This window comes from Lepus europaeus, chromosome 16, assembly GCF_033115175.1.
Source record: "Lepus europaeus isolate LE1 chromosome 16, mLepTim1.pri, whole genome shotgun sequence".
NCBI classification, from domain to species: domain Eukaryota; kingdom Metazoa; phylum Chordata; class Mammalia; order Lagomorpha; family Leporidae; genus Lepus; species Lepus europaeus.
The window spans coordinates 57,404,724-57,427,238 of NC_084842.1; the positions used below are offsets into that span (position 1 = coordinate 57,404,724).

The 22,515-nt window shown below is 47.1% G+C and overlaps 1 protein-coding gene across 1 annotated transcript in view; it reads left to right on the forward strand.

Moving 5' to 3' along the window:
• The first annotated feature begins 7,952 nt into the window (after positions 1–7,952).
• The window catches only part of APBB2 (amyloid beta precursor protein binding family B member 2), a 175,830-nt gene continuing 161,267 nt past the window's right edge, over positions 7,953–22,515 (forward strand). Inside the window, exons 1-2 of the mRNA XM_062213167.1 lie at positions 7,953–8,025; positions 11,714–12,529. Of these exons, the coding sequence (XP_062069151.1) occupies positions 7,953–8,025; positions 11,714–12,529 (889 nt within the window). The remainder of the gene's footprint in view (positions 8,026–11,713; positions 12,530–22,515) is intronic.

The following is a 22,515-nucleotide window of genomic DNA, read 5'->3' on the forward strand; positions in this document are numbered from 1 at the left end:
ATTGCACTGACATTTCAGATGGAGCCTACTAGAGGACGGCACGTGGCAAAAAGGTCCCTGTAGATTACTTGTTTTTTGTTTTTGTTTTTTTTTGACAGAGTGGATAGTGAGAGAGAGACAGAGAGAAAGGTCTTCCTTTTTGCCGTTGGTTCACCCTCCAATGGCCGCCGCGGCCGGCGCATCTCGCTGATCCGAAGGCAAGAGCCAGGTGCTTCTCCTGGTCTCCCATGCGGGTGCAGGGCCCAAGGACTTGGGCCATCCTCCACTGCCCTCCCAGGCCATAGCAGAGAGCTGGCCTGGAAGAGGGGCAACCGGGACAGAATCCGGTGCCCCCACTGGGACTAGAACCCGGTGTGCTGCCACCATAGGTGGAGGATTAGCCTGTTGAGCCATGGTGCCGGCCTAGATTCCTTGTTTCTTAAAAAACTTAAAAAACTTCCCACTCCACAGGTTCTTCTGTTCTTAAAGAAGTAAATTTAAACCCCAGGTAAATAGATGATAATATCCCTAAGTTCTAAAATTAAACTATTATGATTATGTTCAAGCTCTTCTCTCTTTTGTACATAGCACTTAGAGCTTGTTACATTTCAACAAAGAAATTAAAAAAAAAAAAACTCAGGTCAGTAGAGGTATATGAGTGACAGGAAGTAGGCTTTTTATTAAAAAAAAAAATGCCAAACACAATTAAACAAAGCTTAGTTCACATTGGAAAACCAGGAACTTTGAGCAGGTCCCTTAGAGGCTGTCTGATCATGTTGTGATGGCCGGGGGAGGCCATAGATTGTCCAGGGAAGTTCATATCTGAATAGGCAAATTCACTGTAGAAAATCAAAACAAATACATAGATCCCTAAAAATAGTTTATACTTTGAAAATCATTTCTTTTAAAAATCTTTAGCTTTTTAAATATTGTCAGGTGGACTCAGGATGAAAACATTAAAGGAATAAGGCAGGCAAATACGTAAACCAATGTGTGTTCTGCTCCAGGTCAGCTCCTTTGGTTACCTCTAGAAATTTCTTGCTGCTGTATTTTGTTATGCTGATACAGCCTGTTGGTGCTGATACACCTGTTGGTGCTCAGATTGCTGTATTCCACTGGTTGTAGGTGGGTGTGTCTTCAGTCCCATTGTCTTGGGAGCTGTGACTACAGGGGGCTTTTTAAAAAGCAAATATACCAGAGTTTCTATTGTTACCTGGCTGAAAAATTCAAGTTCAGCAGCCCATTTCTGAACAGGTCCTCTTGGATTCTGCTGTTTTATGTTATTTAATATTTTTCGCCTTTTGGAATTGACTTAAGCCCAGTTTGTCAGTTACTCAAGAAAGCATGTAACATTATAGATCGCCTCCCTTTTTCCCACCCAAACCAATATTCTCAAGCCCAGCCATTGACCTTGTCCATCAGACGTGGCCGTAACATTCTAGAGCTGTATTTAAAAAGACATTCATCTTCAGAAGGCGTCAGAGGCGTTTATGAAGACTGAAGACAGCTCAGGAACCGAGCAGAGCAGTCATCATGGGGCCAAGCACAGACTTGACCAGGTGACCGCTTAGAAGGCTCTGCTTTGTGTCTCCTCAGTAGCCAGGCACTGCACCTGCCAGGTGTGGTGTGGAATGCCACGTGCTCCCTGGCTGGAGGTGCTTTTTCTTCCTTGTCCGCTGGCAAACTCCCACTTACTTTGAAAACCCAGCTCAAGCTGTTCCTCTCGGGGAAAGCCTCCCCTAACCCTCTGTCCTCATCCCCAACCCTGGATTCCACTGAGACCCTGTGCTGCTTCGACCATTGTGAGTTTATATAATAATATATCCTTTCTGTCTACTCTCATTGTTTGTAACTGACGAGTAAAAATTGTACATATGTTTTATGCACACCATGTTTTGAACAACCTTGTGGAATGGCTACATTGAGCTAAGTAACACATGGTTCAGATTCTTTTTTTTTTTAAGATTTATTTATTTGAAGTCATCCATGTGGGCGCCGGTTCGAGTCCCTGCTGCTCCACTTTTTTTTTTTTGACAGGTAGCTTACTCTGCCTAAGAGAGAGAGAGAGAGAAAGGTCTTCCTTTTTGCTGTTGGTTCACCCCCCAAATGGCCACTATGGCTGGCATTGCGCCGATCCAAAGCCAGGAGCCAAGTGCTTCTCCTGGTCTCCCATGCGGGTGCAGGGCCCAAGCACTTGGGACGTGCTCCACTGCCTTCCTGGGCCACAGCAGAGAGCTGGACTGGAAGAGGAGCAACTAGGACAGAACCGGTGCCCCAATCGGGACTAGAACCCAGGATGCTGGTGCCGCAGGTGGAGGATTAGCCTAGTGAACCGCGGCGCTGGCCTTTATTTATTGATTTGAGAGGTAGAGTTACAGAGAGAGAGAGGGAGAGACACACAGAGAGAGGTCTTTCATCTGCTGGCTCACTCCCCAAACAGTTGCAATGGCCAGAGTTGGGCCCATCTGAAGCCAGGAGCTTCCTCCAGGTCTTCCACATGGGTGCAGGGACCCAAGCACTTGGGTTGTCTTCTGCTGCTTTCTCAGGCCATTAGCAGAGAGCTAGATCAGAAGAGAAACAGCTGGGAGGTGAACCAGCGCCCATATGGGATGCTGGTGCCACAGGGAGAGGCTTAACCTGTTACACCGCAGCACCGGCCCCAGATATGTGGCTTTAAAAAGTAGAATCTAATAGTTCACGAGAAGTTCAGTGGCCACTGGATTCAAACCAGAGCCTCTTTGGGATGCCAGCGCCGCAGGTGGAGGCTTAGCCTACTATGCACAGCACTGGCCCCTTGGTTGAGACTCTCAAAGAAAAGTCCTTGGTGCACGTGTCTGGACTGCTTCATTCCACCTGCAAGGTGGTGCACAGTGAGCCCTCAGGCTGCCTGAGAAGCACACAGGGAGGTGAGAGGGATGTGGGACTCACTGTTGAGTGTGAGCAGCCGGTGCAGCTGGCCCCTTGGCATTAGAAAGTTCTATGGCTCTGATCCTGCAACCTCCCCAGCGAGGGACCAAGCTGCCTTCTAATCACCTTAGCGTCTGTGTTCACAGAGAACCTCTTATCACTTCTGTCACATGCAGGGTTTGCCTTCGTGAGGAATTTCAGGAAACCAGCTTTATTTTGCCTCTGCTTCCTTAAAGGAAAAGACAAAAAAGAAATCCTGAGTTTGTGTCATTTCCGTACTACTTTGAGGTCTGGTTCAGAAGGCAGCGTTCTTCTAGCTGGACGTTTCGCTGCTGACCCCTCCATGGGAGCAAAACTGTGCAGGAGCAGAAGACAAATGAAGAAAACCTGGAGTCTTGTACAAGGACTGGGCAACTGGGGAGCTTTCTTGGGCCCCATTGTCGACACCCCCCCCCCCCCCCGATTGTGTAAGCTTGACCCGGAGCAGAGGGGAGCAGGAGGAATTGTAGAGGGAAGAGTCTCCTGTCCTGAGGAGCAGCCTTTTGTGTGATGGAAGGCTGGGGACTTAGGGCAGGGACGGGAGGAAGAGAAAGCCAAGAGCAGGTGGAGGGCCCAGCACAGGTGCACACAAGGCTCTGCCTGAGCTGTGCCTAGAGTTTGCCCTGTTGCATGCATCCGGGGGGCTCTGTGGCTGGGTGGGTGTGAGAAATGCTGGGTTACCCATGAAACCAAAGAGATCCTGGCTTGCCTAATTTTGTCTAGGATTCACAAACATGTGCAGTGTGTCAGCTAGGGCTCCTTTACTTACCAGGGTGAGAAAACCTGGCTCCAGGTGGCTTAAGCAAGATAAATAAACAAATCCCTTGACACTGGAGGTCCAAGGAGGGACATATTTCAGGCATGACCTATGAAGGGCTGTAAACTGGGACCTTAGGAGTTGCTCACGTTCTCTCTGACTGTTGGCTTTGCTTTCTTGTTTGTGAGATGCCTGCTTGGGCAAATTGCCTCGTCCTGTGACCCCCTGAAGTTCTAGGTTTCAGTCTTCTAGCTCAAGAAGAAGGGAATGGAGAACACTTCTTGTGTCCTTCCGGATTGGCCTTGTAAGCGCGGTCCCCAGTTTTCTCTGGAGCCAGACGCTCCAGCCAAGGGGGTTTGCTGCTCTGACTGGATCAGCCTGGGCCATGTGCTGCCTGCAATGAGGGCTGAACCCATCGAATGCAAGCTCCATGCAAATATCTTTCTTTGTCTGTGTTGTTCACTGTGTTCTCAGCACCTGGAAGCATGTCTGGCACTTAGTAGGGTGCAAAATGTATCTACTGAATGAGTGAATGGGCGAGGGGGAGGCGGATTCTCCCAGAACAGCTGGAGGGCTGGGAGCGGAAAAGGAGGAGATGCTCGCAGGCTGTACCATGTGGGCCTCCATGGTGCGTGTGGGAGAGCACCGAGGGCAGTAGCGTTCACCTTGTGATCCACTTGAGTTTGACGTAGAGGTGCTTGCCTATGACGTAGGGGTGCTTGCCTATGACGTAGGGATACGTCCTCTTGCATTGAGTCAGTTCTCCACCAGTCACACCCAGACCAGCAAGATGAGTAGATGTGAAGGTGATGGCACAACTCCCGGGCCCCATCCACCTGCCGAACATCATGGAGGAGAGCCACACCCCCATACCAAAGACCGGTCCTCCTGCTTATTGGCTGTGGGCTTATTGGTTCCCCGTTAGTTTCACTTACTTTGTTCACTGTGTTCTTGGCCTTGGGGAGACTTCCTGACACATAGTAGGTGCTTGATAAATAGGAAACTAAAGAATAAGTGATTGAATTAATGAATCAGGAAAAAAAACTGGTTGGTGTTCTATGTCTGACTTTGTAAAAGAACTGGAAGTTCTGGGAATATAAAAATGAAAGGGAAATGTGAACAAAAACCACAATGCAATACCATTTCACACCAACTAGGATGGCTGTAATAAATAGGGGGTCGGACTTGTGGCACAGTAGGCTGAGTTTCTGATGTCAACATCCCCTATTGGAGCACCAGTTCGCACCCCAGATGTTCTGCTTCAGATTTGGTTCCTTGCTGACCTGCCTGGGAAAACAGTGGAGATGGTCCAGGTGCGTGGGCCTCTGCCACCCACGTGGGAGACTAGATGAAATTCCTGGCTCCTGGCTTTGGCCTGGCCCAGCCCTGGCTCTTTGGGGAGTGAATCAATAAATGGAAGATTTGTCTGTCTCTCTGCCTCTCCCTCCCTCTGTCTGTTGCACTGCCTTTCAAAAAAAATAAATAGATTTTTTTAAAGCTACGATAACAAGTGTTGACAAGGATGTGAAGAAATTGGAACCCTCATACACTGCTGACGTGAGTGTAACATGATGCAAACAATTTGTAAAACACTCCGACAGTTCCTCAAAGTGTGTATGTGTGTATAAAAAAGATGAATTCCTGTATATAGCAGCTGTACTCCTGAGTATGTACCCAAGACAATTGAAAACATGTCTGCACACAAAAAATGTGCATTGATTTCCACGGGCGTATTATTTGTCGTAGCAAAAAAGTAGAGACAACCTGAATGTCCATTAACTAATGAAAAGATGCTAAAAACGTGGTGTAGCCATGCAATGGAACGTGATTCAGCCACAAGAAGGAACGAGGTTCTGATACGTGCCACAGCCGGGTGGACCTTGGAGAGGCACTAGGTGAGAGGAGCCAGTCCCCCAGGGCAACACATTGGATTATTCTGTTTATATCAGGTGTCTGGCATAGGCAAGGCCACAAAAACAGAAAATAGAGCCACGTTCACCAAGGCTTTGGTGGAGTGAAGGATGAGGCATGACTGCTCACACGGACAGGGTTTCTTTCTGGATAATGAAGGGTTCTGGAAATCAATGATATTGATGGCTGCATGACTGTGCTAGGATACTCAATACCCACTGACGTGTGCACCTTAAAAGGGTGAACTTTATAGTATATAAATTGTATCTCAATAAAACTGTCTTAGGGAGCAGACGTTTAACCTAGCTGTTAAGAAGCCTGCATCCCATGTCGGAGTCCCCGGGCTTGATTCTAGGCCTTGGCTCCTGACTCCAGCTTCCAGCTAATGCAGACCCTGGGAGGCAGCAGTGACGGCTCGAGAAATCCGGCTCCTGCCCTCCACGTGGGAGACCTGCATTAAGTCTCCAGCTCCTGGTCCAGCCTTGGCCATCATGGGCGTGTAGGAAGTGAACCAGCACGTGGGAGCTGCTTCTCTCTGTGTCTTTGCTTCTCAAGCAAATAAATAAATAATACAGAAAACAAAGATGTGAAAATTGAATGAAAGAGTCCCTGCCCTCAGGGAGCTTGCAGTCTAAAACGCATGGATGTCTCCATTGGTGTTTACAGTACAGTGTCACGCACACAGCCCACAGAGGGGGCGGCCACTGGGCAGCAGCCAGCTGCAACCTAAACAGGAGGACATGTTGTAGGATGGGGGATGTGTAGGGACAGTGCTGCAGTAGGAGGTGTGGCTGGAAGGACAGGTGGCAGCTAGAGGAGCATGAAGTGCCAGCCCTGAGCTGGATTTTGACAACATGGAGCCAGCAGGAGGGCTACAGGGTCACTTTGTTGGTAGAAAGATACGGATGCAAGTTGAGTATTCTTTATCTGAAATACTTGGGTTTTTTTAGAGGTTGGAATATTCGCATACACTTGATAAGATTTCTTGGGGATAGGACTCAAGTCTACACACAATATCTATGTTTCATATCTACCTTATATAGATGACCTGAAGGTAATTTTGTACAGTTTTTATCCAGAAACCTGAAATGCAAAATCTGAAACTTTTTGAGGGCTGACATAACACCTCAGGTGGAAAATTTCACACCTGATCTCATGTGGTAGCTAACAGTCAGATGCAGGGTCACCAAGAATGTTAATGTAAAATTAGCTTCAGGCCATGAGTACAAGGTGTATGTAAAACCTAGGCAAGCCTCATGTGTAGACTGGGGGCTCATCCCCCGAGAGATCTCATGATGTATATGAGAATATTCTAAAATTTGGGGGAAAATATCCCAAATACTCCTGGTCCTGAGCGTTTCAGGTCAGGAGCACTCAACCCGTGTAGTGTTTCCGTTTCCCATTCTCCTTTTTATCCACTCCGTGGTTGCTGATGACTCAGGTACACCCCATGAGGAAGTGAGAAGCAGAGCGAGGCCCAGAATGGCATGGTGGGGAGCACGCGTGGGCTGCGTGGGCTGCCTGGGCCTCCAGTGCTCCTCAGACCACAACAGGGAGAACTTGGTGCCCGCGGGGTTGCAGCTGGGGCGTGGTCGTGTCTCACAGAGGAGTAGACCCATCTGATCTGTGTCACAAAACTTGGACCTTGACTGTAAGTCAGGGCTGGGGAGCCCTTGTCCTGCTAAGAGCCGCTTGGATATTTATGACATCATTCGCAGGCCAGACAATGTTATCAACTAAAAAATGAGCCTGCTATAAATGTATTGAATTTCGAATGCTGCCTGTGGTTGCCTTAGCAGGGCCAGACCCGATGATGTCGCAGCTTACGTGGCCCACAGGCCAGATGTTCACCCCTTTAAGCAGCCTTTTCTTCTTTGGGAAGGCATCGTAGAATTAAACAGAAGTTTCCTTGGGCTGAGACTGAAGAGCGAAATAAATTGGTCTAGGTGTTATATTGAAGGATTTTGTTTTAAAATCCTGCTCGGATGTAACATGGGGCAAACACTGAGATAGCTTATCATTGATCACCCCTTTCCGCGGACAACATTAGCTTTTCCCAGGAAAGAAAAATGAGCTTCCTGTTGCTGTACTACTTCGGCAGCAATGGTCGTTTCCTTTCAGTTTTTTATAAGAAACTCAGACATTTTACCAACCTGGACATCATATGTATACATTTCTTGAGATGTTAATGAAACACCTGCCTTTCTCATTGTATTCAAGGATTTATTCTGCAAGCATTTATTGAGTGCCTGCTGTGTGCTAGGCTGCTATGATGGTTGGTAGGGATCCAGTGGGAAACTGATGCAAATTAAAAATTTTTAACGACACAGTATGAGCAGCGCTGTAACAGCCATGGATTATGAAGGTGTGGGAGTGTAATGAAGGGACTCCAGAGGCTGCCCAGAAGGGGCGAGAGAAGCCTGCAGAAAGAAGTGACGTCCACGGTGTATCTTAGAGGGGGAGTAGGGATTTGCTAGAAGCCAAGGCTGCTGAGAACGTGTTACGAGAAAGATCACTTGCCTCTGAAGTCCCTAATTCAGATGTGTACCTTCGTTGTCTCCCAGGTCGTCTCTACGTCTTCCTTACTGCAGGCAGTCTCACCTAAAGGACAGTATATTTAAATATATATATATATATATACACACTCATTTGAAAGGCAGAGCAAGTGGAGGGGGGGGGAGGAGGGAGGGAGATTTTCCATTATCTGGTTCACTCCCCAAATGTCTAAAATGGCCAGGCCAAAGTCAGGAGCCCAGAACTCAATCTAGGACTCCCACATGGATGGTAGGGACCCAAGTACTTGAGCCACTGCCAGCTGCTTCCCAGGGTGTGTCTTAGCTGGAAGCTGGATCAGAAGTGGAGCAAGACTTGAACCTTGGCAGTCTGATATGGGATGTGGTTGCCCTAAGCAACAGCTTAACTACTGTACCAAAGCACCCAGCCCTCAAATTTCATTTTAATGCCCCGTCTAGGCCCAGTCCTGGAGAAATTGAATCAGAATTTTTGGGAGTATCTTTGAGAGTAGAGCCCAAGCATGTATTCTTTTTAAAAGTGTATACCAGGTGTTGGGGGGTGGGGGTGGGGACAGTGGCACTGTGGCACAGCCAGTAAAGCCAGCACCTACAGTGCTGGTATCCCATATTGGCATGGTTCGAGTCCCGGCTGCTCACTCTGATCCGGCTCTCTGCTATGGCCTGGGAAAGCAGTAGGAGATGGCTCAAGTCCTTGGGTCCCTGCACCCACACGGGAGACCTGCAAGAAGCTCCTGGCTTCAGATTGGCTCAGCTTTGGCTGTTGTGGTCATTTAGGGAGTGAACCAGTAGATGGAAGATTTTTTTTCTCTCTTTCTGGCTCTACCTCTCTCTGTAACTCTTTCAAATAAATAAAATAAACTTTTTTTTTTTTTACAAAAAAAAAGAATTTGTCTTATTTCTTAGACTTTTTGATTCCAAAGAAGCCAGCTAAATATTAGAAGGGTAAAAGAGACATTATTAAGATTTTCTTTTGTTTAAATAGAAACATAGACCTTCTTTCTCTTAAAGCCAAGGAATGTATTTTTTTCTCATAATTAAGCCCTCATAGGCCCAAGGTCTTTGTTCCTTCTTGTTCATCTGCACACTCTGTGTGTCTCTGCAGCAAGGCTGCTTCTGTCGCTGGCACCAAGCAGAGCGGTGGGGAATGTGGGGGCCTTTGCAGGCAGCCCTGTGCTCTGTCACTTGGCCACAAAGTGGGGAGGGGAGCTGTTGCTAATTCCTGTGCTCGTCCTGTGCTCAGCTCTCTGTTCCACACGTCAGCCAGGCACTGTCACTGTTCAGAGAAACTGCAGGCCAGTGTGCTAGATCCTGGGCCACGCTGTCAGGAAGGAGCTGGGACAGCTCGGGAGCATTTGTCTCTCTGAGCCTCACCACGCCTCTCGCTGTCAGGGCCTCCCTCTTGCAGCCCTGATCTCCCTAGAATGTTGCTAACCTCTGTCTGCTTCATGACCCTTTTGGGCCCAGAGGACTTCCCAGCTGATGTGTTGACTCCTGGAGATAACCATATGCTTCAAGGGATTGGCCTGGCTGCCTTGGTGTTGGACTTAAGCCTTTGATTTTGCCTCCAGCTGATACCATCCTTCAATACCTACCCCAAACTTAAACTGCGCAGGCTTTGCCATGTAAAATCAGCCTACACAGAGCTGCCTTTGTACACCCAGTCTGCACTGGGGTGGGAGTGAGAGGTCCTATTCTGACTCCTCAGCTACCCTTCCTTCCTTCCTGCTACTCATGATTTTTAGCAAGAAGAGGAGTTAGCAGGGCCCCGAGAGGGTGATGGGATCCAAAAGGCTTGTAAGAACGTGGCTGGCACATCCAGGATATAAAAGCTACCTTAGCATTAAAATCACCCGGAAACTCTGCTGGTGTTCCTTCCGCAAAGGGTTCTGGTTATAAACAAAGTAAATAAAAATTTCTCCCTGATAACCTTGCTAGAATGCAATATCTGATGCCATGAAACGACCTCATAGAAATGTTTTTACCATGGCTTGGAGGAAGCCAGCAGATTTCCACTTTCTCATAATGTCACTGTAAATACCCGAATCTAAAAATAGCAGCCTCTGGTGCGTCTACGCAGTGGCTGTGTCTCGGGGAAGGCGTCCTGGACGTTCAGGGCGGGGCCTGCTTGTATCAAATGCTGCTTTTGAGTGAGGGTGAATTACGAATGGAACCATGTGTTTTCCATAAAGCAGTAGCCCGACAGTAATAAGAGGCAGTTTTTCCAAACATTAATTTTCAGAGTACTGTTTAAAAGTTAGAAACACTAAAAATTCTCTGCTGCTGCTGTAAAGTGAGATCCAAGAGCTGCAGTGGGGTGCTGGGTGGGCAGGAGTCCTAAGTCATGAGCAGTGGGGTCTGAGCTCTAACCACCCTGGGCCACAGCCCTTCGCTGTCTTGCGAGCCACTGGTCGTTCTGCCAGAAATGTGCATTGTGGAAGCACAGGGACTGTAGAACAAGTGCCTCTTTTCTAAAATTGCCCACTCTGAGTCCTGGACCGTAGAGAAATACTTGGAAGCTCCCGAAGATGGGGAACGTCTTGCCCTCTTCCTCGAAGATCCCTGTTTTTCCTGCGGGAGGATGAGGGACTTGTTGGAAGGCAATTTCAAGAATGGCAGGAGGTGTGCGTTGGTCCATCTACTGGAGATACAGAGGTCACTGGAGCATCTGTGGAGGGCAAAGGATCCATTAAGAAAGAGGCCATTGCTCGTAGACAGGGAGATGTGAAACCTCAGGGAACCTGCCTGATGAATTGTGTGCCCTTCTGGTAGGAGAAGCCCCTTTCTTCCTAGCAAGAGACATACGGAATAAATCACCTATGGAGCAAACGATATTTGAGACAAATGCAACTGTCATACGGTTTCCTAGGAGTTCTGCAAGGACACGTGGTGGCTGCAGGCAGCTGAGTCTGTATATACTGGGGGCCCCACCATGTCTGTAGACAAGGACTCAGTGCAACACTGTTAGTGCTTTGTGTGTTGTAGAGAAATTAGGCCGTTTCTTCAGAATTTCCATCTAGTAGAAATACAAAGCCCAGGTCCGACACACTCATAAATAAATCAGTAAACTAATGGAGGTTTGCTTTTCCAGGCAGTCAGAGCACAGTTTCTAAACACGGTTGAGAAAAATTACCTGGGACATATGGAGCGTGATTGAACAGTGACCTTTCAGATTAATTAAGGAAGCAGGAGCCCCAGAGGGCTGGCGAGCAGGTTGCTGCTGTTGCCTGGAGGGGCTGTAGAATGGCAGTGTGGGGTAACTGTTTGGCAGGAGCATGCATTGCAAGCTTATCGGCGGAAAACGCTTTTCTCTGAGAGACACTGTGTTATTCTGAGTAAAATGTAGACCCTCCGACTAATTGGATTTTCTCTTCAGTGACTTTTGAGTTTCCACGTTAAAACCTGAACTTGTTCCTGTTTCCCACAGGAAGCAAGGATGGAGTCAGGGGCCTGTGGGTCAGTTCTCTTAGAATGTGATGCAACCACAGCATTCCTTCTTTCCATTTGCTGTCTACACATGTGCACTGGTCCTGTGTGCTCAGTGGTTTAACCGTGGCAGGTGTCTAACGAGCAACTCTTGTCTCCCCAGCTGACTCGGGCGCTGGCACCTTGGCCGTGTTTATGGCCAGCAGCGGAACCGCAGAGGTCGCAAATCGGAACAGCGCCGCCACACCGCCCAACACCCTGAACCTCCGCTCCTCCCACAATGAACTGTTGAACGCCGAAATCAAGCACTCGGAAACCAAGAACAGCACCCCTCCCAAATGCAGGAAGAAATATGCACTGACTAACATCCAGGCGGCCATGGGCCTCTCGGACCCAGCCGCCCAGCCCCTGCTGGGAAATGGCTCTGCCAACATGAAGCTGGTGAAGAATGGGGAGAACCAGCTCCGCAAGGCTGCCGACCAGGGGCAGCAGGACCCCAACAAGAACATCAGCCCCACGGCCAGCATCAACATAACTTCTGAGAAGTTAGAGGGCAAAGAGGCCCCCCCGCAGGAGTCCTCGGCCTGCGAGATTTTACCCTCCCAGCCCAGGAGAACTAAGAGCTTCCTAAATTACTATGCAGACCTGGAAACCTCGGCCCGAGAGCTAGAGCAGAACTTGGGCAACTGCCCCGGGGCTGGGGAAGAGAAGTCTCAGACGGGCCAGGGCCAGGCCTCCACCATCGCTGGGAATGGCGAGTTGCTGCTGCAGAAACCAAGCAAGCGCCAGACCAGCCCTGAAGATGGCCAGGTAGCCACGGTGTCCTCCAGCCCAGAGACCAAGAAGGATCACCCTAAAACGGGAGCCAAAACCGACTGCGCGCTCCACCGGATCCAGAACCTGGCGCCGAGCGACGAGGAGTCGAGCTGGACCACCTTGTCGCAGGACAGCGCCTCCCCCAGCTCCCCGGATGAAACAGGTACCTCCCGGGCCAGCTGTGGCCTCAGCGGCACTTCTCACTGGGTGTGTTTAGCTCTGGATGGAGTGAATCTCTAGACTGAGCAAAAATGGCCATTCCTAGGCAGGGAGGTACATGAGCCTTTTGGGGTGAGATTGGGCAATGTGTGTTGGAGTCCTTGATCATACTTTGCTTAGTTTTGTTCCAGTGAACGTGCCTGTAAAAGAAATATGCCCTTAGTGTTAAGTACAGTAAAGCACCATCTATGTAGAAATTACACTGCCAGTGCTTAGGGGAGAGTATCCACCCAAGAATACTGGCTTTCGGTAAATAAATTGAAAAAATAATACAGTTGCAGTGGGCAGGATTTAAACTGATTAGCAGAGAGCCAACTATTTAAAAATCTTCAGAAGAACTTAGTTATGCTTGAAAAGTTGGAAATTTAAAGCATCAGGAGTCTGTTTAATGAAGACATTTTCCTTTTGCCCTTTGCTGGGGAGTATTTTATTAGCCTGTTCAACTGATATTTGAAAGTGAGAAAATGGCATGTCTTGCGAAATCTGTTTAGACGTCTAGGATTGCAGCCAGTCTAATTGAAACCGGTCTCTCTGTACTTTTGTCTGCATGTGTGACATATTTGGCTTTCCAGAGGGGTTAAGATTGTGACAGAAGTAAATGGGGTCCTAAAAGGCGGCTGTTTTTCATCTCATTTTTTCCCTAGTCCCCACTCTCCTGATCGTCGTAAGACTGAACGATGGCCGTCATAAGGCTGTTGTATCTGAACTCACCATGGACAGGACTCAGAAAGGTAGCCCAGCACCTGCCCTCGTGGATCCCAGGGCGGTCTGAATGTGCTGCAGATAGAACAAATAGGACAGGTGTGGCCACCAAAGAAAGGAGGAACACATTCCCAATCTGTGCGGCAGATAAAGTACAAGCAGTAAAGATAAGGAAAAGGAGGAGGAGAGAGTTCAGATGTTAACTTGTTTTATTTAAAAAAAAAAAAAAGTGTTTTTGAAGTGCCCTTTAAATCGCAGTACTTTACGTGATCGATTCCATCATCTTCCTGTGCTGGCTATGGTAATAGAGATTGAGATGAGTCCTTTTCCTCTCGTAAATGTCTAGGCCTGCACATTATTTGAATCATAATTGTGTTCGGTAATGTCAGTCAGTTCACAGCTCTCCATTCCTTTTTACCCATTCGGAAAATTCATATCCTGTAGCTTGTGAATGTTGTCACCTACCAGAATGACTCCTATGCATGTTTTCTAACGTTTTATTTATTTATATTGTATTTGTTTGTGGGGCAGAGAAACAGAGAGTCCCCATCCTCTGTTTCACTCCCTGAATGCCCACAGCAGACAGGGGCCTGAGGCTGGGAGCCGGGAACTCAGGGTGGGTGCCCCGCATAGGTGGTAGGGACCCAAAGCCAGCAGTGCTGCCTCTCGGGGTCCGCATTCACAGGAAACTGGGATCAGAGCAGAGCCAGAACTGGAGCCTAGGCACTCCAGGGTGGGATGCAGCGTCTTGATTGTCAGGCCAAACGCCCACCCTGCCGACGTGGGCATCGCACAGCCAAGCTCCCTCTCCTGCTTTCAGTGCCGTCCGCGGTGGCCTCAGTAATTCCTGTGCAGTTAACTTTGGAATCCGTTGGAAGTGTTAAATGAACTGGAAGGCATTAAAGGAACAGTGAAGCCTCCCTTGCCCCTCATAACTCTTCCCAGCTATGACCACTACGTGCATTTGTGTGTGTGTGTGTGTGCACGCATGCATGTATGTCCTTCCAGAAAACAATTTAGGCAAATACCCACATTTATGATGCATTTAAAACTTTACTCAAAAATTTGTAATGACAATATTTTGAAAGAGCCCTTGTTTTTTAGAGATGTACGCTAACATGTTGTAGTGTCAGGTACACAGTATAGTGTAACACAGTGTGCCCTTCATATCCATGAATTCATTCAACTGCCGATCAGAAATGCCTGGGGGAAGAAATTACAACCATACTGAATATATAGACTTTTTTCTTGACATTATTCCCTAAACAATAAGTATAACAACTATTTTATAGTACTCACATTGTGTGGGATATTATAAGTAATCCAGAGATGATTGAAAGTTTGTGGGAGAATGTGTGTGGGTCGGAGGCAAATACTTTGTACCGACTTTAAAAGGAACTTGAGCACCTGCAGATTGTGGTATTCGAGAGAAGTCCTGGAGCCAATCCCCTGTGCATTCTGAGGTCCAGCTGTAGATACTAATGTAAATAATATTATGTATGGAAATTTCTTCAAAAGAATTAGGGTTGGGAACTAAAAAAAAGAGAAAGTTGCCCAGATGCTTCCGACGGTTAAAGCTGCGCTATGGGTCTATGAAGGCTCATCATGCTCTATGATTTTGTATGCTTACAAATTTTCAGAGTAAGAAGTTAAAGCAAGAAGAGCATTACTCAAATTGTTTTGTGTTTTGCTTCTTCCACTGAAGAACATATCTTGCAGATCCGTCCAGTTTTGTACTTCCATTTGTTAAGTATTGTCTGTGGTATTTCTCAACATGTGTTCTGTGGTTTATTTAGCGTTTCCCCCACTGGTGAGTATTTAGATGTTTCTGGCCAGTAGCCCTTTTGCTGAGTGGAGGGCCTGAGGAGAGGGCAAAGTGGACGCTGAAAATATGCAGTTCCCTGTACCTACCGCAATGTCCTCCTGAGGTGTGCTTCCGCTCCCTCTCTCGGAACACTTCCCTGTCCGCTGTGCTCTGAGGTTTGCTGCTCGTTGGCTCAGTGTCCCTGGGTTACTTTCTGTTGGGCTCCTCCTGTTACAAGGCTTGGCACGTATTGTGAACCGGATTATAGTTTTCTGACTTGTGGAGAAGATGTGTTCGATTTTTGCTTTCAGAATTGGTCTTGAGGCCCTTTGAATTCACAGTGAGGTTGACTGTGCCGGTGGCCCTTGGCAGGTGGCTAAGGATGGACTTTGAATCAGAGCTACTTGAGAGAAAGTCTTCGCTGTTACTCAGGAGCCATGAGGCTGCATCTTTAACCAACACACAAGGAGCCAGGCCTGTGCTGTCCTTCAGAACGAGCGTTTGGGGGTCACAGCACGCTGCAGTTCTCAAATTCCGAGCACTAAGACGTTTTGGAATGGTCTCAGAGTCAGCTGTGGGACTGCCTGAAGTGAGCCCTCCTTACTGCGGTTGAGACATCCTGGTCACCCGTCCGAGTCTCAGGTGGCGGACACTGAATGGATAGTGAGGAACCAAGCGGTGCTTCGGCACGGATCTTTCTTTTGATTTTTCTCTTTCCAGTGAACTATATTGTTGGTATTTAAAATGGTCATGGGGCCGGCGCTGTGGCGTAGCGGGTAAACTGCCGCCTGTAGTGCCAGCATCCCATGTGGGCACCGGTTCGAGTCCCAGCTGTTCCACTTCCAATCCAGCTCTCTGCTATGGCCTGGAAAGCAGTGGAAGATGGCCCAAAGTGCTTGGGCCGCTGCACCCGTGTGGGAGACCTGGAAGAAGCTTCTGGCTCCTGGCTTTGGATCAGTGCAGCTCTGGCCTTTGCAGCAAATTGGGGAGTGAGCAAGAGGATAGAAAGCACCTCTCTCTCTCTCTCTCTCTCTCTCTCTCTCTGCTTCTGCCTCTGCCTCTCTGTAACTCTTCCTTTCAAATAAATGAATATATATATATTTTTAAAGAACTCATTGCAAGTCTCCCTCATGGGTGTCAGGGACTCACCCACTTGAGCCAGAACCTGCGGGTTCCTGAAGCTTGCATCAGCAGGAAGCTGGAATGAAAAGTGGAGCCAGGATTTGAACCCAGGCACTCCGATATGGGACATAGGCGTCCCAAGCAAGGTCTTAACCACTGTGCCAAAGTTCTGCCTCATCGACATGATCAATTTAAATGAATCATTGTATGTTTCACATATAATGGCAAAATTAGTGTTTTGTAACATTTACGGTATGTGCTATATAGCATATAAGTATTTATTTATCACCATATATGTAAAGAATATTGACCATTGAAAGACAATTAAAAGCAGATGTTTTGTAAGATATTAGTGTGCAGTTCCATAGTACTTACACAGTGTGTATTTGCCTGTTTATGCGCTGTGTGGTATAAATACGTATCACAGTGGTGTGTGTTTTATGACTAAATCATGGCACAATTATCTCTGGATTGTAGACTGCATTCCGGGAGCCTTGAAAAATAGAGTTGAGTCATTTCTACCCCAGGGGCATCCTTTCCAAGTTAGAATGCTGTTTATAAAATAAAACGCACTGCCTGCCTGGAGATGGACTGCTTTCTCTTTCCCTTTCTTTCTGAATTGACCCCCTCCAGCTTTTTAGTAACTTTTTTGCTCAGTCAACCATGTGGACACTATGTTGCTGCTCTTTTTCTCTGGTGTAGTCTGTCCTCGGAGAAAGCCAGAGGCTGTAAGGACAAAGAAGAGCGTCTATGAGATGCCGGCGTGCTCAGAGGGACCTAGGGACGCTAGTGCTTCCACCCTGATTCGGAAAGAAGCAGTGGCATCGGCCGGCCCGTCTGGTTTGGGTTTTGTCAGATGCGTTTCCCTGGGTGAGCCTCGTGGCTGAGATGAGTACCTGTGGTCACGCTGTATGTGGCGGCTGTCAATCACTTGGTGTTTGCATCATGGGTACTTTTGGAAGATGCAGCATTGTGGAGGTTTCAGTGGCCAACACTTGGGTTTAATTTGGGACTTAGCAGAGTTGAAGACACAGAGTAGTGAAGCCAGATGGGTCTTATGTAATAGGCATTGCAAAATTAGGTTCATTACTAAAGTGTACAAGGGCAGAATTATGCACGGAGCAAAACAGGTCTAGGCGGTGTGGCAGTGGGCTTCAGGCACCATTAACTTGTGGTGAAGAACAGGGGCTGTGTGGTCAACTTCCTGAGTTCAGATCCCAGCTCTGCACCATTGAGGCAGCACGTGTTCATCTACGTATCTCAGAACATCCCTGATGTGTGGAGTAAGCTATTTGATGTTGTGTTTTAATCCATGTCTGATTTTGGTATGAGCTATATGTTTTATAACTTCATTGATCATGTTGTCCCATAATAGGTGCAGCTGAATAACCAGTTATTGGGAAAGACACACTGGAATTCTGTGGGCCTACTTTGTGCCGGGTTCACACACTTAGGCGGCCATGCTGGGACTTGAACCCCCGCCTTTGGACACAGTGCCATGCCTTGAAACTTAGATATGAGGTCCTTGAGCTGAATACATCAGACTTCATGTGGTTGAACTAAATGCATGGGGGTAGCTATGTTGAGAATCTGGAAAATGAAAAACTATTTTGGAGGCTATTTCTGAGCCTGCAAGCAATTGACATTTAGCTCAAATGTTATCTCTCTGCAAAACTTTCTGGACCTTCTGAGCTATAGAATATCCCTTTTCTGCACACCCAAAGAAATGTTTCCAAGTCTCCGTGATCATGCTCCTCCCAGGGGTTTGCTGCCTTACTCAGAAGTTTCACTTCAGATGAGAGCATATGTGTGTGTGACCCTCTCCACACAGTGCACAGCACAAAGTAAGAAGCCCCATAAATGTCACCAGTTTGCATAGAGGCAGTGAGTCTCAGGTTTGCCTCTTCAGTATGCCTAGGGCATTAGAAACAGCGCGCACATGGCTTGTGCAGAATAATTGTTTAGAGCACTTGCATAGGGTGATTCTTACTTCTATTCTGGGACTCACAGAGGGGTGAAGGTTTGGGGCCTGTGCTCCAGGCTAGCACACACCTTGTTTGCGTTTGAGTCTATGGATCTTTGCATCAGAAGGGTCACTGTCAAAGGAAAGGCCATCTTGGTTTCAGTTGCCTTCACACTTGCCTTGGATCACACATTGATCCGACTCACTCAGGAGTTTGAATGCTTGGATATTGTACGTTGATTGGTTTTCAGTCGGCAAAGGAAACTCGTTTGCAAGCCAAAGTTGTTGATTAGGGCAGAAGCCAAGGCCCAAATCTAATTGTCAACACAACTGGCAGCACCGAGTGTTAAAGCTTTGGATAAGTTTGTATCTTTCACACTTTTAAAACCTCTTGTAAATGTTCATTTTCATCCCAAATGGCTTTTGGTAATTTAAAAAAAAATTTTGTTTTAGATTTATTTGTTTGTTTATTTATTTATTTGAAAGAGTTACACAGAAAGAGAAGGAGAGGCAGAGAGGGAGAGAGAGGTCTTCCATCTGCTGGTTCACTCCCCAGCTGGCTGCATCGGCCGGAGCTGCGCTGATCTGAAGCCAGGAGCCAGGCCCCATCTTTTGGTAATTTTAACAAAAGTTATTTTTTTCTCTTTTCCCTAAAATTCCAGTATCTAGGGAAGGCCTTGTTTTTAGCTGGTGAGCCCTGCTGAAGTAGTTTTAATTTCTCAGGCGTACTGAGAGATTCACTGGCCTTCTTGTCTTCTCAGTTGAGTCCCCTGGTGTGACGAGAAGCATTCGGAAGGCAGATGTGAGATGTTTCCGCAGTAGCTCAGGCACACTCTGTTCTAGGGTGGAGGGTGGGTTTTACAAATCAGACTTTAGTGCCTTAGAAAGTTCTAGATAAGAAGTATATTTAGGTGAATGTTCCAGTTCATTTGGTTGCTTTCCATTGTAAAGAATTACTGGAAGTATACAGGGAGCAACACGGTGAGTACAGTGAGATGAGCAGCAGCGGAAGTCTCGCAGTCTGTGAATGTGCAGGTGTATTCTAGACAGGACCAGAAAAAGCTCTGGAGCTCTAGGGTGCTGCGAATGGAAGAGATAGAAAGACGCGGGGACGATGGCAGGCTCGCCGCTGACCGTGTGGCTCAGCACAGAAGGGTGGGGTCATTCAGAAACGTGGCCTGTGACAATGAGGTTATTCCTTTTGAGCAAAGCTTAAGAACAGTCTGGAATAATACGGAGAGCCATGTGTCTCTCACCTCAGTTTAAGGGATAGTCATTGTTTACAAAGCCTATAGGTGTGCGTAGCCCTAATTTTGGGGCAATGCAAAAGGCAACAAAAATCATAAGAACTTTCCACATCACCAGTGGCGAGTGCTGGAGCGACCATGGACCATGCCCAGATGTGCTTTAGAAAATCTGGAGTGGACACCGGTGCTTAGAAGCAAACCTGGGCCTCTTAGTTCTGTACATTCAGAAAGTTGACAACACTGGGTTCAAATGCCAGAGAGACAAGAGTCAGCGGCCCCTTTAGATGGATCCTGTGTCTTCCAGCTGCACGGTTGGAGCTTGGGAGTCCCTGCTCCGTGTCTGTGGACTCAGCTGTCATATACACGTGGAACTGTGACAGTAGAGAGGACCAGACTGATTCTGCTGGTTCTGCTCTTGCCTGTGCAGCTGTGCGTGGCACAGTGCCGTAGCAGTGACATCCTTGGGTCTACAGACTTCTTTTAATCAGTTGTCCTGGTCTCAGTCCCATGCCTTCTGGCAGAATCATAAAGTGTGACATGAACTGTTAAGAAAACATGCTTGAAATTTCTCAAGACATCTTTAGATGACTTCTCAGAGTTCCCCATCTGTTAATCTGATTTGAAGAAGGAAAACATTAGCTTTTCAAAAGCTAGGATGTGGGTGGTTCATAAATTTTGTGCTTTGAGTCTGACTCAGTTAATATGCCCAGTTTGCTTCCCTAAATGTGAGGCTAGTTACCAATTACCCTTATACTTTGGATATTGTGTTTCCTTGTTAGAACCGTAGGATGCAAACAGTGAAACAGAACTTCATATTCAAACAGATTTGATTGGAAAAATCAAAATGTTGGACTGTTAGAAAATCTCATGTATATGGGGCTGGCGCCATGGTGCGGTAGGTTAATCCTCCACCTGCGGTGCCGGCATCCCATATGGGCGCAGGTTCTATTCCCAGCTGCTCCTCTTCCAATCTAGCTCTCTGCTGTGGCCTGGGAAAGCAGTAGAAGATGTTCCAAGTCCTTGGGCCCCTGCACCCGCATGGGAGACCAGGAAGAAGCACCTGGCTCCTGGCTTCGGATCGGCATAGCTCCGGCTGTTGTGGCCATTTGGGGAGTGAACCAATGGAAGGAAGACCTTTCTCTTTGTCTGTCTGTCTGTCTCTCTCTCCCTCTCTCTCACTGTCTGTAACTCTACCTCTCAAATAAATAAATAAAATATTTAAAAAAGAAAATCATATGTATAGCTACTCTGGCTGTGCCTCTGACTTAAATAAATCTTTTTTTAAAGAAAAAGAGAAAATCGTATGTGTACGTTAGCATAGGGTGATCAGAAAGTGAGGCAGTGAGATGACCCCAACCATTGGTGTTTGGTACCAAGCTAGGAGCTGATGTTCATTGCATACAAACTTTTGGTTTTATTTGTTTAGTCTTCAATCTATTTACTCTTGATTATAACAATTTAATTTTCACATGAATTCTTCCTCAATGTCATTGAGACATTGTTGGTTGATGTTTCTTCTCTGTATAGAATTGCACAGGATTGGTGCATCTGGGATGTTAGAAAGGTGGCTCTCACCCTGTAAATGGCTTGTTTGGGAAACTGATTTTGATCTCATGCTTGTTACCAGGTCACTTTTTCTCATACATGTGAAAGTGTTTCTGATGGCAAAGGTTAAACAAGATGGCTCACTGATGAACGCCTATTAAATCCCCAATAGGTATTTAGAGAATCATTAATAGAACCTTTAGAATATTCTCTCAGAATATTTTAAAAATGAAGTCAGAGTTCCACATGCAATTGTCAGAAAGTGCGAGTGGAGAAGTCCCTTAAAATAAGCCATTGGGCCAAGACTGATGGGAGGTATAGCAAAGGAAATTTAACTTTGTTGGTAGAAGTTTCCAGGGCCATTTCTCGGTAGTGGGTAAACTCCCCAATCCCTGCTTTGCACTGCTGAGGGAGTCTTTGGTCAACATTTCCATTCTTCCCTGTTCCCAGAGAAGCATCAGGCTCTTCCAGGATTTCAAGGTGGCTTGCATCTGTTACTTGATGTCTTGTTCCTCCGTCTCCTGTTTAGTCTTCCTCCCTGTGCTGTAGAAGAAGGGCTATGAGTCAGAGGACGGATTCTGTGGGTGGCCCATCAGAGAGCAGTATCTCTGCCTCCCCTCCATTCGATTTAATAGAAAAATTCTTGGCTTGGAAAACACCTGCACTATTCTTTTTAGGTTAGGGTACTTTGAATAAGGATTAGAGGTTAGATTTAATCCATTCACATAAGTCAGCTTGAGTTCCTAATATGTGCAAGGAACTGGGCTTAGTGCTCTGGGCTTGAGTCTAAGACTGAGACTGTCTTTCCTCCAAGGAACTCCTAGGCCCCTTCCTCGAAGTTTATTTAAATCGATTTAGCTCTGTCATGGGGCATTGATCACTTTCTGGGGGTTAGAGATAGGCATCCTGACCTTTGCAGCTCCCTCACTGTCTTAACCTCTGAGAGCTCCAGGCTTTCTGGCTGTGTAATGGGAATAGTAGGGATAACCTACAGTGTGAGATTGTTAGAGGCAGCCCTTGGCACAATACCTGGCCTGCAGAAGCTGTTGTTTGAGGTGTTGGCTGTCATTATACTTGCTGTTGTATTTCTGCCATGAGAAGGGATGTTTCTTTGGGATCTAGGCCATTTTGTCTTGGCTCTTTTGTTTTTAATCCCCAGAAATGAGTTGATACAGTAGTTATTCACGTTTGAGTAAACAATTAGCACAATTAAACGATTACAACAAATCCAAAGTACAGCAGTACAAAACAAATTCAAGGTAATAGTTGGCCTCTGAGAAGTTCATAAGGGTTAGGGAGATGCATAAATTCTTTTTTTTTTTCTTTCTTTCTTTTTTTTTTTTTTTGACAGGCAGAGTTAGACAGTGAGAGAGAGAGACAGAGAGAAAGATCTCCCTTTTTCCGTTGGTTCACCCCCCCAAATGGCCGCTATGGCTGGCGTGCTGCGCCGATCTGAAGCCAAGAGCCAGGTGCTTCCTCCTGGTCTCCCATGCGGGTGCAGGGCCCAAGCACTTGGACCATCTTCCACTGCCCTCCTGGGCCACAGC